This window comes from Nannobrachium achirus (genome assembly GCF_963921795.1).
Source record: "Nannobrachium achirus genome assembly, chromosome: 10".
NCBI lineage: Eukaryota > Metazoa > Chordata > Actinopteri > Myctophiformes > Myctophidae > Nannobrachium > Nannobrachium achirus.
In genome coordinates this window covers 40,424,511-40,443,299 of record NC_137819.1, presented here as the reverse complement: position 1 = coordinate 40,443,299, position 18,789 = coordinate 40,424,511, and the positions used below count along the sequence as shown (strand labels likewise).

The 18,789-nt window shown below is 43.5% G+C and overlaps 1 protein-coding gene across 1 annotated transcript in view; it reads left to right on the top strand.

The window, feature by feature from the left end:
• Positions 1 to 18,576, top strand: part of dbpa (D site albumin promoter binding protein a) — a 41,889-nt gene extending 23,313 nt beyond the window's left edge. The window contains exons 4-5 of the mRNA XM_080735984.1: positions 14,809 to 15,170; positions 17,701 to 18,576. Of these exons, the coding sequence (XP_080592110.1) occupies positions 14,809 to 15,170; positions 17,701 to 17,916 (578 nt within the window). The 3' untranslated portion in view covers positions 17,917 to 18,576. The remainder of the gene's footprint in view (positions 1 to 14,808; positions 15,171 to 17,700) is intronic.
• Positions 18,577 to 18,789: the final 213 nt, after the last annotated feature.

Genomic DNA, 18,789 nt, shown 5'->3' with positions numbered 1-18,789 from the left:
GTTCAGTCGAAGGATCCGATGACGTCAGACCGGAAGTACTTCCGGTGGCCTTCAAAATAAGACAAAATAAGAGAACGGCCGTGAATGGGGGGGGGGGGTGGGAGGCACTCTGGATATTATAATCCGTTAATGTCTGAGGCTTTTAATGAGTTAAAATGCTACATGGTTGACCAGAGTCCCTCAGGGCTCTGTACGAGCGTAATTTCTGTTTTCTTGCGGGGAAAGCTTTTTAGTTGAAAGTAGCCGTGGTGGGATAAGTTGTTGTGAGCTTGTCGATCTGCTATTTTCGTGCAAAAGCTGGGGTTTAAGCAGTTAAGAGAGTTAGAGAGGGAGGGAGGTCTAGTCTCTGTTAGATTAATAAAAACGTTGAGGAGAAAAGAGAGTGAGAGTTAGCGGATCATGATGACGGAGACAGGAAAGAGAGAGAGAGAGAAGCTGGCACAGAATGAGAGAGAGGGGGGTGGGAGAGAGAAAGAAAGGGATAACGGAAGCGGATAGATGAAAATGGACGATAGTGAAAGAAGGAAGACAGGGAAGAGGAAGAGCTGAGAGAGAAAAGAGAAGAAATAAATAACCAGATGGGTCAGGGGGGGGGGGTTGGGGGAGGGGGTAGTAAACAAATAGAAAGCGAAAGAGGGAAAAGAGAGAGAGAGAGTGAAAGAGAACGGGAACTGTAATGAAAGAGAGAGAAGAGGAAATGATGGAGCGAGAAAATTAGTGAAAGACTGAAGGAGCATTCTCCCTCCATCCATCCATCCATCCACAGTGGTGGAAAGTAACTAAGTACATTTTACTCACTGAGTATTTCCTTCTCTTTCTTTTCTTTGGGTGATTTATACTTCTACTCCACATACATATTGTACGGTACTTTTTACTCCACTGCCAATTATTTGACATGTTTACTTACTACGTAGTTACTTTGCCGATTTTGATTGTTAACACAATTAGTGCCTCTTAATCTGAAGGTTGCTTGGTGCCTCGGTGCCACGCGGTTTCCTCCATAGGCCGCCGCTATTATTTTGAAGGGCTGGAAGGGGGTTGTTTTTGTTTTTTTGGATTATCACTTGACGGCAACGATTACGTCATCTAGTCACATGACAGTGTGGGACAAGAAGAGGCAAGATGGCTGCGCCCTGCCTTGTGCCTTGTTTACATTTAGATCTGCTGCAAAATGTCTCAAAATGGCTATTTTGTTTAAATGAAGTTTCTTTATGGGCCTCTCCATTGACTTAACATTGAGGAGCTTCACTTCGCGTGCACGCCCAACGTGCGTTGTAAACAAATCGCCGACATTACCGATGCGAGCGGGACCGGAGCGACATTAAGTAAGTAATAATATCTTTACTGTATATACAGTAAGATTCACAGTCCTCACCGTCAACGGCGCCATGGTATTAACCCTTTCAATGACGGTGAGGACTGTCAACGGCGGCGAAAAAGTTAATACAAAAACATGCAGTAAGCGGCACACAAGCTTCTACTTTTATACATCAGCCATTTGAAAATGCCACCGCTTATTGTCGCTGTTGGGTGGAACCTCATGTGTCCAAAACTGTTACTTTTTAGAATTCGGAAAAAAATAGCAAAAGTAGCAGATGTACGATCTTGAGGAACTGCTACTTTCGATGCTTTTGTGTGACGCTGTAGTGTAGTGTGATCGTCGTGAAGGCGACGATATGTGCCGTGATTCTTGGTTTGTTTACGTTAAAAAGAGTGGAAGATGGATGTGCACCCTTCACCCTACAGGCAACATTTCGGAAACGACGGAAAAGGGTTTGATATCGTCACTGTCATGCAGCCAGAAACCTCATTTCCCCCACTTAATTAATGCCCTCACTTTGTCATACTAACAGTGTCTCACAAAAGTGGCAATGTGTCACGCTGTGAGCTTGCAGAGCTGCAATCCTTTTCGGCTATTTTTGAATTTTGTACTAAGCGAATGTGGTTAAGTCTGCCTGTAGCTTTTATAAAATAATGAACCAATGAAAAGATCCATTGAAACACGTTGTTTGTGTGTGTGTTGGACATGGTTTCCAGCCGACAAGGATGATATGCAGGCACATGCACACATAGACATCAAAGGGGGCTTGAGCCCCTGCCCTTTTATCCGCCTGTAAAAAGTGCCCTCTCTAGAGTCTAGACCATGAATGCAGTTTTATATGGTGAAGAATTGCAAACGCCCTCTTTCCATGCCATACCTTAAGGCAGCATTCAAGACAATTGCCTTGTTCTCCTGAACTTGAATCCACACACACCACATCTCCAGTATTGCCTTTTTTATGCTTAGTTTAGTGTGTTATGAAGTACCGAAAATAGCCGACTTCCAAGCTCACAACGCGTCGCAGCGCGACGCGTTGAGAGCTTGGAGGTCTGCTATTTTAAATATTTTCATCACAAGGCCCTTTTAGACAGTTCAGCCCCTGCCTCTCTAACATTCTCTGCACGTCCCTGACGATATGTATGTGAGATAAGGAGAGGGAGGCCCTCTCTCCTCCCTTCTGTGTGTTTTCTACCATCGCTGTGTTTACATCTAAGGTAGGGAGGGAGGAGGGAGTGCCTGCATGGGTGTGTGTGTTTTTATGTAACACAGGTTCCTATATCACGTTCCTCTTCCACCGACACACACAAAACACACTAACAGCTGCCCCTGGCACTTATAAACATCCTCTGTGGCCAATCCATTCTCCTTGTCAGACACTCCCCACTATACAGTGAGGAGAAGCCCATTAATGTAATGTAAACGCTGGCTGCTGCTGTAGCAGCAGGTGTGGCTGCATGGCAATCTGACGCTGTGTCTCGTTCTAATGGAAAGGAGAAGAGGCCTGTATGACTATAGGATGTCGATGCTGGGGGCCATAGCTAGCCTACTACCACTGCTGCTGCATTACTGCTAGGCTAGGGTTGCCAACTACCTAATCTCTCAAGACAGACTTTGATAGCATCAGATGAAAAGGAACAAAACAGAGAGGGCGTTCCCTTTTATTTGACGATGGTTAGCCAGATTGCCAACTACCTGACATTCAAATAAGGGACAGGGACATCTGGCTTAGCCTGGAATCCAAACCGATCTGCTACGTTGGGTGGATCCCCCCCCCCCCCCCCCCCCCCCCCCCCTCATTTCGCTATTCAGTCTGACCAGGGTCCTATTTGACTCATACTTTCAAACATCACCATTCATGTAGCCTGGGTATCAGCCTGCTACGCTATGTTCAGTGGATTTCTTTTGTAATTTTTTGTCCTTTTTTAGCCTACAGTACTTGAGCAATTGTACTTAGTTACTGTCTGCAGGTATATCTGTAACAGATAGGCCTATACAGTAGAAAGATATGTGTGCAACAGCGACACTCTATTATAACACCATTATGGTATTACATAAGAAGGGGATGGAATTCTATCCATTATTATTATTTACTCAAGTGCAAATGTATCTCTTTGCTGCTACAAGGATTTCAAATAAAATCACAGTCATTAATCACTTTGACTCTCTACTCCTGTTATGTCATCATTAAGGTATTATCTTTAAAGGTAAACTTTATTAGATAACTTTATAAGGAGCACATTTATTTTACAAAGCTCCTTGCCTACGCAGCAGAGGGCACCGACACTAAAAGCCAGTTGATAAAACACCAGCTGTATCATCACATTACTGTTGCCATTGTTGCATAAGAACGGTGTAGCATTACAGGGGAATGTAAAGAGAGATAGAATAGCATGGGAACTATCGCATGGAATATGAAATGTAAACTGTGAGAGAATTGACTGGAAGAAATAAAATATACCACCTGTTATCTACTGTATCTATCTATACATTCATGGAATCTCTTGTCCGTGTTGTGTATCTGTGTGTCTGACTGTCTGTCCCTCGGGCATAATTCGGGCGGCGTCACGTCGTCACACAGATTGACTTGGCGAGCGTCCCAGATGACCCGGGAGCGAGCACAGCATAGTAGCATTTTGCTCCGATTCTGACCAATGACTTTTGAGAACCGAAAAGAAAAACTAGCACATATTTCTGTGTTTGATTGTTTGTGGGTCTGCGGATGACGCACCGAATCTCTTGTTATTTTTATGGGAAGGTGGCCATCGGCTTCTCTGATTGGTAGACTAAATGTTACCGGTACATTCATACACCGATTGAGGAGGAAACCATGCAAGGCACCAACCTGCACATCGGGAGCAATTAGGAGTTCGGTGTCTTGCTCAAAGACACTTCGACACCAACTCTGGGGCTGGTGCTCCTTTACAACTGTAGTGCAGTAACTTACTGCACTACTCAAAGAGAGTTTGAAAACATGACCGATGACGAAAAACTCCCATATCTGCTAGGTGAAGTACAACAATGTGCAAACACAGCAGCAATGGTGAGCTGCTGTGATAGGAGAAGGATATCAAATGGAACACAACCACCTTAAAGACTACTAATCATTGCGTATATCCCTGCACTGTCCGCATTGAGTAACCTTGATATATAAGAACAGTTTTATTCCCTTCAATTGTACATATTTTGTTTTGACTGTACAGTATTGATTGATAGTATTGTAGTGTGTACAACACTTCTACTTTGAGGACCATGTTCCTGTAGGTGGTTTATAATTATATTATTATGGTGCATTTTAACAGTGGTCGGCCGTATTTTCCGGAAGTGCGTTATGTGTCTATGGGACCCGGCAATAACTACTGCTGATATCAGGCGATGAGGCGATAGTTGAAAGGTGGGCGGAGCAACGCCGTCCAAAAACATGAAAATATTTGATCTTTGGGCGACATCGTTCGAAAATTCATGTGTTGCTTTGTTTGCCCAGTGGAGGACATACGGGTATGACGTCCGGAATGTCCACTCGCCCAGAGTAGCCGGCTGTTGCCCACTGTTAAAAGGTAGGGTTAGAGTTTTCTTTACTTTATATCTAGTTGTGAGGCGAATCCGGCGATGATTCACGGCATAACTGAGCACCTGGTTGTCCCAGGTTCGATTCCAGGCCAGGGTAGCAATGTCGATGTGTGTCCCTGAGCAAGACTCTTAACCCTTAATTGCTCACGCGCTCCTTGTGGGCAGTGGGAATTTCCCTCGCGGGAGGAAATAGGTAACTATAATAATATAAAAATTGCTCATCTACAATGGCGTCCTAATATTTTGATGTCCTCACTCCTCATAGTGATACAAATGTGTGTGTGTGTGTGTGTGTGTGTGTGTGTGTGTGTGTGTGTGTGTGTGTGTGTGTGTGTGTGCGTGCGTGCGTGTGTGTGTGTGTGTAAAACAAGAGCTTGCTTCTGGATTATTGGAGTAACCTACATGAGTAAAGATGAAGTCAGTTATTGGATCTAAACATGGCTTGTTGGCCAGTGGTTAGAATAGTAACTATTGCTATCTACACAGTAGCTTAAGTTTTCAAATAATCGTAGTAAAGTAAAAGTACAATCTCAGAGATTGACATTTTTTAAATACTCAAGTAAAGTTACTTCACACCACTGTATTTAGTGGCTGTGTGGAGAGAGAGGTTAAAATCCTCAGGCTCTGAACATCTGGACACAGCAGCTTATAGCCTGGACAGAACGCCACATCTGGGAGGAGGAGGAGGATGATGAACTTGAGTACTGTACTTAAGTACTTTTCTTTTGCAAGCTGATGACTTTCACTCCGCTACATTGTAATTAGAAATACTGTACTTTTGACTCTCTGCTTCCAGGAAGGGGCTCTTGGGACCGAAACGTATAAAACCTACCAATAATATATATTATGAAATTAACTACTTACAGGACAACTTTGTTTTCTTACAGCAAGGGTTCATATTTTAGATTGTAATTAGAGAAAAGAAAAGAGGAGTGTTAAAATGTACTGCTTTCTATTGTTTTAGTGATGTTAGCGATTTTGATTTCGGTGGGTGGGGGCATGCGTACAAGTGGCTAAATATGTATTTTTAGATAAAATAAGCTGTGGATTTCTTTATTACTATTTACAGTAACACTACCATCCCCCATAAGTCACATCTTAAAGATTAGTTTTTGGGGCTTTTATGTCTTTATTCGATAGGACAGTATAGACTGACAGGAAATGGGGGGAGGGACGGGGAGAGACATGCAGCAAAGGTTGCCCGGATCTGGACATTTTAACACTCATCTTTTATTTTCTGTAATTACAATCTAAAATATGAAACCTTGTAAAAAAACTAAGTTGTCCTTTAACCCCTATTCTGAACATGTATTAAATACTTGAGTACTTGAGTAGCCTATATACTTCCTCTCTGGATGCTTATTAAAGTGGGTGGTGGTGGGAGGCTAGAGGACTATAGGCCCTCGGGAGACAATATGGTCTTTATTTACATAAGCTGCTGTATATACTGTTTGTACTCCACTGTGTATTATTTGCAATGCCTAGCTCTGGCAGTGTTAGTGTACACTACATTTATCAAATAACATTAAGCTTTTTCTTCTCTTTTTTTAAACCAGTAATTTTATCTGGCTTTTTCTTGCATTTATTGATGGTTCCCAGTGTAGAGCAGTGGTTCCCAAACCTGTTATCTCACGACCCAAAAGAGAAATTTGACGTTTTCCCAGGACCCAAACTAGTGAAAATAGCCGATCTACAAACTCACAACGCGTCGCTTCACGCCTGGTTATGAGCTTGTAGGTCGGCTTTTTTCACTACTTCTTTAAACATGTTTTTTTTTCCTAATCAAGTTTTATTTATTTATTATTTATTCATTTATTCAAGGGCGAGGTCGCGCCAATTCTTGGCCATCTGACCAGTGATGTATATCGGACCAGTTACCCATATATGGAGACCCCTGCATGATAGTCAACAATGTGATGTCAGAGCATGCCCATATATGGGCATTACCAAATATGGGCATTCCAAGATATGCGCTTAATATTGATGGGACAGAGATCTCCATATATGGGCATAAAATGGACAAGGACACAATTCATTTGCAAGTGTGACTCTTGATGACATCAGCGATCTCCATATATGGGACATCAAGCCAGAGCGGCAAATCCATTCTGTTAAGAGTGGTTCCTCAGACATCACAGTGACATAAGAGCATGATGTCATAGAATGTTTCTAAACTTGCTACTGTGCTGCTTTTATGCCCATCACTCTTTTTTATGGATCAATAAGAAATACAGTAAACATCAAAAACAATAAAGGTTTTGAAACAATCTTCCCACAGTCAGACAAGACAGACAGACATTTTTGGAGCTGTGTGGAACACAAGCTCCCTATACGTGGCCGTGTGTGTGTCCGTGTCTGTCTGTCTGTCTGTATGTAGCCTCAAAGTTTGGCACGCTACTCCTCCCACAGTTTTTGCACCACACACTCGTGCCATATGTCAAATCGACCGGCTTACTCGGGAATCGTGTGCTAGTAACTTGCTAAGAGAAGGGTTCTATAGTTTAATTGATATTAATTTATTAGTGAATTAATTTCCCCATTGACTTATAATGGGAATTGCAAAAACTCACATTCAAGTATTTTTCTCTCGTAAACCATAGGAGCTACAGTTTCAAACCTCGGAGAGGAGATTCATAATGATTTTAAGAATGAATCCAAAAATAATTACATCACTCGGCCTCATGGTGGCGCTATAACGGCCCACTTTGCGTTTTGCCCTGTAACTCTTGAACCGTAGATCGGAAAATTAAAATTCTCCCCATATAGGCCACGCCCATTTGCGCCAGGATAGATTTTCCGCCATCTTGAATTTTCTCCAAAACACACTTTTTGCACCTTTTCCTACATATTTTCTTCAAATGTCACAAAAAACGGTACACAGGATCCTGGGTGACCAGAGAGGTGCTACACACACACACACACACACACACACACACACACACACACACACACACACACACACACACACACACACACAGCTCCACTTCGAACAGAGGTTCGATTTTTTCAATACCAGTGGTTCTCAAAGTTTTTTTTTTTTTTTTTTAAGTTCAAGGACCACCATAACTTGGGTGGCAAAGAATGCATTCAATAATCCCATCATTTGACTCTCTTCTCCAGGAACACATCATTTACTTTACACCCTGAATTAAGGATCACATTAACTCTCAGCTGTACATCATAACTCAACGACTGCACGCTTAACGGCCAATCCATGCTAACCAGATTTCAACAGTGACTCAGATTAGCCCAGCTTGGATACCATGGTGCATACGTAGGCCTGTCAAAATGATTAAATGATCTCCTAATAGTAATTGATTGAGATTGTCAATTATTATAATCGTCATAATCCCAGGTTGATACATTTTCAAATATTTAAAACAAAAGCAGTAATAGCAGATCTACAAACTTTGTGACACGTACAGTAATCTTACTTAGTAATCTAGATGAGCCATTTCTGCTATTTTAGCTTTTTTTTTTTTGCCAAAGAAAATAAAAATAATAATAAGTCGCAATTATTTGTGTGACAATCATTGACTTAAATTAGTAATTGTGACAACCCTACTGTACATACTGTAACACGATGGTTGTCTGTGAGCACAGCCAGCCACCATTACTAGCTGTTATGTAATAGCCAGAGGGGAGGAAGGGGGAATTCCGAGGGCCCCCCATATTGAGATGTAACACCGGGGCCCTCCTGCCTTGACCCCTAGCACTCTGAAGGGCAGCACATTACAGTCCCTCTGCTATCATTAACCACTGTAAACCTGGCCTCCCTATTTATAGGCTTGTTGTTTTAAAATTCAAAGTTCAGTGTCAGAAATAGCAAATATACAATCAATTGGATAAAAAGCAAAAAAAGCCAGCGGCTTATTTCCACTGTGGTCCTTTCATATGTAAAGTATGTGCAGATTATGTTGTGTTGCATGATGTTACTTGTATGTTGTATTTGCACATAAGTCCACGGACGAATATAGGAGCGAATTTCTGAGCACGCAGTCAATCACGTTTGCCCACACTGCCGCTCGTTTTATATTTATTTTCGGACCACTGGGTCCCTTGGTCTCTCTATCTCTAATTTTCAGTTTTCGCCCCCTAGTGGCGGAAAAAATTACCTCTGGGAACTCAAGATTGCTCTATCTCTCTCTCTCTCTCTCTCTCTCTCCTTGCCCTGAAAAACGGATTTCGCAACAAAAAAACGTAGCAGTATGAATTTTGATGTTTCTTACAATTCAGTTCAATAAGACAAGTCAAGTCCGAGTGCATGTCAGTCCAAGCACCCATAGGTGCAAGAAAATGTCCTGAATGTGAGCAAAGTGTGGGTGTGCCTTGCCTTCCACTCTAGGGGGTAGAGTGGCCATGCATTGTGTAGACCTGCTGTTTCTGCTATTATTTTCTATAGGGCTTATGTGGTTAACATTGCAACGACTACTACTGTACTACAATACTGCTACTATGACTAATACTAGAACTAGTTCTAATACTGCCTCCCTCTCAGCTTTTCTACTGGCCGTCACAATACAGCAGTCAGTTTAAAAACAGAACTAGATGCCACAGGTTTAGTTGGGACTCTGATGGAAGCTTGATATAGAGCATTATGAGCTCTGTTTGTGCGTGAGTGTGTGTGTGTGTGTGTGTGTGTGTGTGTGTGTGTGTGTGTGTGTGTACACACACTGCACATAAGATGTGTGTGTGTGTGCGTGTGTGTGCGTGCGCATGTGCATGCGTACTACACTGGGACCAGAGGGCATGGGAGGCCTGGAAATGGAACATCCTGTTGTTAAAGAACGGTGCGTAAAACTAAAAGCAAGACTAGACTTTAATGTGGACCGTGGAGAGGAGGATGAAGAAGTCAGACAGAGAGAGAGAGAGAGAGAGTGGCAAGGGATGGCAAGGGAATTATAAAGTGAAAGAGTGGAACAGACAGACAGAGAGACAGACAGACAGACAGACAGACAGACAGACAAACAGACAGACAGAGAAACAGAAAGCCAGACAGACCTTAATCTTACCTAAATTAATAACAGCGAGAGAGAGAACACAGAGAGAGAGAGAGTCAGAGAGAGAGAGAGAGAGAGAGAGACAGACAGACAGACAAATAAAGAGAGAAAGTGAAAGAGAGGAGCACAAATGGGAGAGAGATATAAAAGTGCTCATCCATCTGCTCAGAGAGAGAGAGAGAGAGAGAGAGAGAGAGAGAGAGAGAGAGAGAGAGGAGGAGGCGAGTGAAGAGTGAGCTCTCCTCTCCGCTCCGCCTGCCTGCCTGCCTGGGGGCTGTGTTTACATCAGTGGCAGCAGGAGCCATGTTCTTGGATCCGTTTCAACTTTTTGCCCAAAATGGTTGTTATTAAAGCCAGGCCCTCTGAATGGCTTTATCCAGGATCAGCCTGGCTCACAGCTGCCAGACGGCACGGCCAAGGGCTGGTGGTCAACCATTCACTATTCAGACATTCACCACGCTCTTAATATACTTTACCACACTCTTAATACACTTACCACACTCTAGTAAGAAGTGCAAGATCACGGTAAAATATGGCATGAACCCATGTCAGTTAAATAGTCATTAAAGTAAAATGGTCAGTAGAGGAAAACAATTACAGTGCTACAAGTTAACATAGCTATCGGGCAAACATAAATAGCTAGCAACACATCAGACTGAGGCAAATGAATGCATGCATCTATTCATGCATGCATGCATTGAAGGAGGGATGCATGGATGGATAGATAGATAGATAGATATGGTATTATGGTTCTTATTTATTTTTTCAATTCTGTGAAAACTGTTGGTCCTATCAAAGTGCCACTCGTCACTATGTTTCACACAAGTTTGAGGCCGTTCGGTTAAACAGCGCCCAACTTATGCCATAGATCTTCTGCTAGAGCAACTTGTGGATTATAGGCAGCCATTGTTGAAGATTTTAGAATATTTCTCAGAAATGTGACGATGTACAGACAAGCTCATGATGTGTGGTGACTCGCGACGATCTACAAGAAGCTTGTAGAATTGATTGATTGATTGATTGATTGATTGATTACTTTTTTAAAGAGGTGGTGCCATAGTTTTGTACTTTTTCTGTTTTGTATGTGTCTATGGAGTTAACATTGCTCTAATGGACCTGCAGGTGGGGTTATAATGTGCAAATTTGTCTGCGTATTTTTGGTTTCTTCCTGAAAGCTGAAAGCCTCTAGGTCTAAAGGCCCGATCGAAAAACACTGCATTTAAAAAAAAAAATGTTTTTGGACCCCAAAAAATGTAGTAGGCATGATAGCAATCGCGAAATTGCTTGTTTAACCCCCATAGCAACCCCATCTTTCAAACATGGCAGCCATCTTTGTTTACATTTTAGGAAAACATAATGGCTGCTATTTCATGAATGCCTGAATGGATTTCCATTCAGATTTTTTTGTTTGAAAGCTGTGAGCAATGTGCACACACGTGGTGCATGATCTAGGCATGGACATGACATTATCAGTGCACTATGAATTACATGGAAGTCTATGGAGACAGAGGCATATGAAAGTACGAAGGTATTTGCAAATGGCGGGGTATGAGTTAACAGTTCGCCAAAAAAGCACAGATGTACAGTTTGATCCAAAAGGATGCTAAAAGGATAAACCCAAGAAAGCACTATATGGCTTGTTTCCATTGCGGCCATTTTCAGTGAATATATTTATAATGTGGCGGGAAAACAGAAAAGATACTAGCATAGAGCCCTGAGGAACTCTGTTTATATGGGGTTGTTTAAGTGTTTAATTAAAGGAGATGAGCGACAGCGGTCAAACAGCCCCTGGGTACAGGCCTGGACATGATGACATGATGACATGTCATCTGGTTGCACATTAGTGTTATCTGAGAGAGCTGTCATCATCTTGTATGTTCACCGCGATGCAATAACATGAAACAGGGCAGTGGTTCGCTTAACGTCTTCATGTCAAGGACCCCCTAAATCAGGGGTGCCCACACATTTTTGACTTGAGAGCTACTTTTAAAATTACCAGCTCAACATGATCTACCCACCCCAAATAAAATTAACCGGGGCTTTGAAATAGGGGCGCCTGAGTTACAAGACAAACACACTTGAAATGGAAAATAGTGGTCTTCATCCCAGTCTGTATGGAAGTGGTAGGTCTACGGACCCCCATTTAATGTCATTCCTATCTCTGGGACCCCCATTTATATTGTAAAATCAATGTTAATTTGACTCTTAATGTTAATTTTGACTTTGGACCCCCTAGAACTCCCTCAAGGATCCCTGGGGGTACCCGGACCCCACTTTGAGAACCAATGTTCTACTATGTAAATTGTAAATCCAGAATTGGGTGTACAACACTGTGGCTTGCCTGATGTAGTGTTTCTGGTTCTGCACTGCCACCCGCTGGTCAACAGGCAGCACTGCACACAACAGCAGCAAGCCTTCTGTGGCACAGCCATGAACTGATGTTTGAATGATAGAGCAGTGTTTGCCAAACAGTGGGGCGGGGGCCTATTATTGGGTTGTGAACTCATTTTTATGGGCCTTAAGTAGCCCCCCCCCCCCCCCCCCCTTCTTACATTAAAGAAATATATGTTATAGTAATCAAAAGAATTGTCAAAAACGAAATATTAAGAATAGGTATTACAGAAAGAAATAATGTTTAAGACTATATATCGCCAACGATGAAATATAAAATAGAGAAATGGTTGGAAAGCAGACTCAGACAGTTGGAGAAGGCTGTGGGATTCTGACCCTGGCCAGTACCATGAAGCAGGTTTATTTTTCCTTTGATGAAATCTTCAGACAAAGAACCATTATTATGGCAAAAACATAAGCTTTGCGACTGCCTGCCCAACCGGGCCTTGGACATTGTTAAGCAAATGAACGCGTAATACTTTGACCCCCTCTTAACCACTAAAACCCCAGCATCCATACTTTTTCTGAAAATAGCATTTTGACAAGCTCACAATGTGACTGACATATTGAAAGACTGACTTACTGACTGACTGACTGACTGACTGACTGACTGACTGACTAACAGACAGACAGACAGACAGACAGACAGACAGACAGACAGACAGACAGACAGACAGACAGACAGACAGACAGACAGACAGACAGACAGACAGACAGACAGTGTTGTTAATGCTGTCCAGAGCCATCTCCATCTAAAGGAGAGTTACGCCATCTCCGTTCACTTCCATCAGGCCAGGTCTTGTACATAAACTTCTATTGGTGAATAGTGACAAAGCGCTGCACCGGAAGTTCACGGAATGCATTGGAGTCTATGGGCATTCGTCACTATTTCGAGTTACATGAACCACAGGACTGGCGCTGTTTTCTCTGGTGCAACTCTTTAATAGATAGCTCTAATGCTGTCAGGCTGTGTCCTACAGTCTCTCCAGTGACCATGATGTGCCAGATGGACAGTAATCTGTCCATAATTACTCTCCAAGACAACATAAACCAAAGGCAGTCCCAGAGGCAGGGTGTTTGCTCATCACATCTGTACTACACAGCACGCTGTTAAAGATGATGATGTGTTCACCAGTAAGCAACCGTCACGTCGCATACACAAACTTTAGAAGGCAAGCGTAGCCAATCAGGAGGGAATATGGGAAATGGGACAGACCCATGTTGATTACATGACTTTAGAGATACTGTGTACCGCTTTGTGTGATTTTAGGTCAAAATCTGTAGGAGCAGTGTCCAAAAATTTGTTTTGCAAAAATCGCCTGATGGTGGCGCTAGAAGAGGGCCATGTGAGAAATAAGGAAAAAGATCAGACTAAATATCAGAAAACAAATTGACATGAATCCAAAATATGCGATTGTGCTGTCAACGATGAAACTATATGGAATCTATGAACAGGTTGTGGGGGTCCTTGGCCTGAAAACGTTGAAGACCCCTGATTTAGAGACATAGTATTTTGCGGCCTCTTGCGGAAGTCATGTCAGACTTCATTGCTCTATAGAACCGAGCTCTCACAGAGACGTGGCGACAGGTTTATACACGTCGTCGTTTGATAACAAGCGTGTCTGAGTGATGCTTGCATTATGTCAGCCAGGGGCTTTATGGGTTTGGAACTCTTGAGTTAAATTAAGACTTGAGGATTTTTAATCAAGTCTGTGTGGGTGGGGGACTGATGCTAATCAAGCCGGGGGTCCTTGAAATTCATAAGGTCGAGAATCACTGCATCATTCTCTCCCTCTCTCTCGCTCTCTCCCTCTCTCTCTACACGTGTGTGTGTGTGTGTGTGTGTGTGTGTGTGTGTGTGTGTGTGTGTGTGTGTGTGGGGGGGGGGGGGGGAGTGTGTGTGGGAAGGGAGTGTATACACAGTGCGTGGGCAAGTGCAAGTATGCTGTGTGTCTCTTGACTGTGTGTGTGTGTGTGTGTGTGTGTGTGTGTGTGTGTGTGTGTGTGTGTGTGTGTGTGTGTGTGTGTGTGTGTGTGTGTGGGAGGGGAGTGTGTGGATATTTCTGTCTACTGTGTTGCTGTGAGAGCTTTCGCAAAAGAACAGCCATGTCTGTCCGTCCGTCCGTTTGTCTATCTGTCTGTCTCTTGTGCTCTCTCTCTCTCTCGTTATTTCCCCCCGCGGTTCCACGTCAAAACAACCATTTTAAATGAAGACCTGGAACGCAAATCTGTGTCACTTTTGATTTGAACCACATTAACCATTATTTTATGCCTTAACTATTAAAAAAATAGCAGACATACAAGCTTGCAGCGCGGCACCGAGTACCGCGCTGCGAGCTTGCTATTTAAAAGAAATTGTGAAAAATGTGTGCAAGTCTTTGAATATTTTGACCCGCTTCTATAAATGTCAAACTTTTTCATGTCAAGGACCACTAAAATTACATGTATTGGTCTTAAATGAATGGGTTAAAAACACACAGCTAATCCCCCCTCTCTCTCTCTCTCTCTCTCTCTCTCTCTCTCCTCCAGGCGGTCAGGCGGTGTCTCAGGACCCCTCCCCTTCCCCTTGCTCCTCCACCACCTCCTCCTCTTCCTCATCACCCTCCCCCTCCTCCTCCTCGGCCTCCGGGACCCCCCTTCCAGGACCCCCAGGAGGACCCCTTGCTCCTCCTCCCCCTCCTGTCCTGCCTCCGCTGGCCAACGGCGGCGGCGGCGGCGATGGCGATGACATCGAGGTGGAATTTGACCCGGACCCGTCGGACGTGGCTCTGTCCAGCGTGCCGGGCCAGGAGGCCTTCGACCCGCGCCGCCACCGCTTCAGCGACGACGAGCTCAAGCCTCAGCCCATGATCAAGAAGGCCCGCAAGATGCTGGTGCCTGACGACGCCAAGGTTAGGGTACTACGACTTCAAATCTTTTTTTGTTTAAAACTTTTTTTTATGGCAGCTCATGAAAATCAAAAATCCATACCTCATAATAATACAATATTACACGAGACCACTCAAATATTTGAATATATCGATATTTTTTGAGTGCAACCAAACATAAAATGACTTGCCTTTTAGCACACACACAGTGTATGAGAACCACGGACATCAACTGCAGATCACTCCGGTGCTTATAATCTAGGGGGAGAGACAGCAGGACATGGCCGCTAAAAGCGTCTCAGAGCTGGGGAAGAGGAGCGTTGGACCCTTGTTACTAATAATCTCTGACACCTTTTTTGTAGAAGACCTCTGCATTTTTTGTGGTAAATATGCCATGAAGTTGCAGATTCTATATCATTTTTACACCTACAACCGCTAGTTTTCAAATTTGGTTTAGAAAGTTGTCTTAAGGATTTTTTGGCAATCTATGTGTTAAGTACAATGTTGAGATATTTTACTTGAGTATTTCCAATTTTCAGTACTTTTAATTCTACTCCACTACTTCTCGGATCCAAACATTTTACTCTGCTGCGTTTATTTGAATTCTTTAGTTACAAGTTACTTTGCAGATATAAATTATAATATTATAAAACATACATAAACCACTTTAGCCCTATTTTATACCTATGCTATTTGAAAATAGACTATCTACAAGCTTGTAGAGCTTGTAGATCTGCTATTTTCAAACATTTTGTACTTGTACTTTTGGTACTTTAAGTAGCTACATTTTGTTGCCAATACTTACATACTTTAACTCAAGTACATTTAGAATTCCAGACGTTTACTTGTAACAGAGTATTTCTACATTGCAGTATTGATACTTTTACTTACGTAAAGAATGTGAATGTGGTCTTTCCACCACTGATAAATCACGTGCGTCTGCTCTGCTGTACATGAAAGATGACCTTGACATCCAAGCCGTGGAAGATGAAAGTCAACAGAGAGCTGACTGTGCTTTCATAAATTGGAGTTTTGCAGTCTTCTGGGGGGTTGCTGCTTAGAGAGGTTTCACCTCATTAAAATTGATCAGGGACGTAGAGGCTGATTGTTGACTCGGCAACAATCAGCCCTAATGATTGTCTCAAACAATCAGCTCAAAACGCATTTCCAGCTTGTGGATCAGATACTTTTGATGCTTTTGTGTGACACTTTAGTATAAGTGGGGCATTCATTTATGAAAAAGAAAAAAATAATAATAATAATTTGGGGATACAAGGCTTCTGCCCGACAGCACCAATATGATTTATGAATATTAATGCTAACCCTTTACTTGAAGGTCGCCTCTATAACACATTATAATCACATTTGTAATGCATTATAATGCAATTGGGCATTATAACATTCTGCCACTCCGACATCACGCTATGGCTTCACTGATGTCACACTAACAGACTCCCTTTTATGCCCATATATGGAGTTCCCTGATGTCATCAATACTAAGCCCATATCTAACAGGACTTCATATGGAAATACCCATTATATGGAGGCCACATCGGCCACATACCCCACTAACAGAATCCATATGCGGCCAAGACATATCCGTGTGGTTGGTTCTACAGACAGGGATCTCCATGTATGGGCATAAAAGGGTATGATGTCAGATGTCATAGACATCATTGGACTTTCACATAACCCCCCGGCTCCACCGGGCGCGTCGAGCGTCGCGTCAACGTCAACGCAGGGAACGCTCCCGTTTTAATCAATGAAGGGTGCTCCACTGCCGACGTCAACGTCCGCGTCGGACGCTCAAATTCGCCCCGGTTCATTTTTTGACGGCGTCCAACGCCGGCACGACGCCGTTGTTTTGGTGGAGCCCTAGCCTTACGAATAAAGGGCTTTGCACACAGACAAATTTTTTTTGCACAGAAAAAAAGGATAATTTCATTTTTTTAAAGAAAGCAGTGATTCTCTATGACCTCATGCACACCGGCTCTGAATTTGCCATACGGCAGGTGGCTGCGGCAGTACGTCTTTTTCCCGATAGAACCCAGTTTGTGCGTCTTTTCGCATGCGGTAAAAACTCATCACTTATGACTCCTTTTTGGATCCGCAGCGCGGATTCTGCACAGCATTGCACACCAAATCCAATGTGTTTTAAACCTGCAGCAAACGGGAAAAACGCAATTGTTGAAAATCGTGCCTGTGTGCAAAGCCCTTAACTGAGTAAGCATGTTTGGGCTCTCACAGCATATTTCCAATTCTCCATGGGTACCAGGGGTCTCCATATATGGGTAACTAAAACTGGTCCAATATACATCACTGGCCAGATGGCCAAGAATTGGCGCGTCGCATGTCGCCCTGAGGCATCTTACTAGTATTATTAATATTACTAGTATTATTAATATGCTGTATTTATTACCTGACAAAACTGGCCCTTCTCACATTGTTTTTTTTTTCTCTCTCTCCCTCCCCCCACACACTCACGCCGACCCCCCCCCCTGCAACCTAAACCTACCCCCCTACCTCTGCCTTCCTCCCGAAACCCACCCGACAGGACGATAAGTACTGGTGCCGGCGCTACAAGAACAACGAGGCGGCCAAGCGCTCGCGCGACGCCCGGCGCCTCAAGGAGAACCAGATCTCGGTGCGCGCCGCCTTCCTGGAGCGCGAGAACCAGGCGCTGCGGCAGGAGGTGGCCGACATGCGCAAGGAGCTGGGCCGCTGCCGCAACATCCTCAACAAGTACGAGAGCCGACACGGAGACCTGTGAAGAGAGAGAGAGAGAGAGAGAGAGCAGGGGGTGTCGCACCAAATTCTGGGCCCTGGGAGGTACAAGGATTCACTGCGGGCCCCCCACGAATGTTCTTCATAGGGGGAGGAGGGGGTTTAACCCATTTAGACGGGCAAGAACGCTTTCTTTTGTGCTTTAGCTATTGAAAAATAGCAGATTTACAAGCTTGCAGCGCGGCACTCTGCGAGCTCGTAGATCTGCTATTTTTGAAAAGTCGTGAAAATGTGTGCAAGTCTTTCAAATCCTTCTAAAAGGTTTAAAAAAAATAATATATATATATATATATATATATATATATTACATGTGTATATACTGTATATATATATATGTTTCTACGTCAGTGGTGCTCAAACTTTTTCATGTCAAGGACGCCCAAAATGATATGTATTTAGCAACGGACCCCCATCTCAAAATATTTAGTTCCAGGGACCCCCCCCAGATACAAATGTTTGCTTAAAAAATACATATATTCAAAGATTTGCACCCATTTTCACGACTTTTCAAAAATAGCAGATCTACAAGCTCGCAGCTTGGCGCTGTGAGCTTGTATATCTGCTATTTTTCAATAGCTATAGTATAAAATAATTCCAGGCCCCTCCACCTTGGGCCCTAGTAACTCAGTCCCCCCCCCCCCCCCCCCCCCCGGAGGAGAATACCAGCGACCACCCCATCGTCCCCTCCGCCTTCTCCCCACCTACGGAACAAAGGAGACTTTTTTTAAAAGGCCCCTACATTGCTCCAATTTTAGCCATCCACCCACCCATCTGGGTGGGCGGAATGTCCTACAAAATGACGTCAGTGAGCCACGGTGCTATAAGTGGCGGTGAGGTGGTCACCTCAGCTCACCTAGCT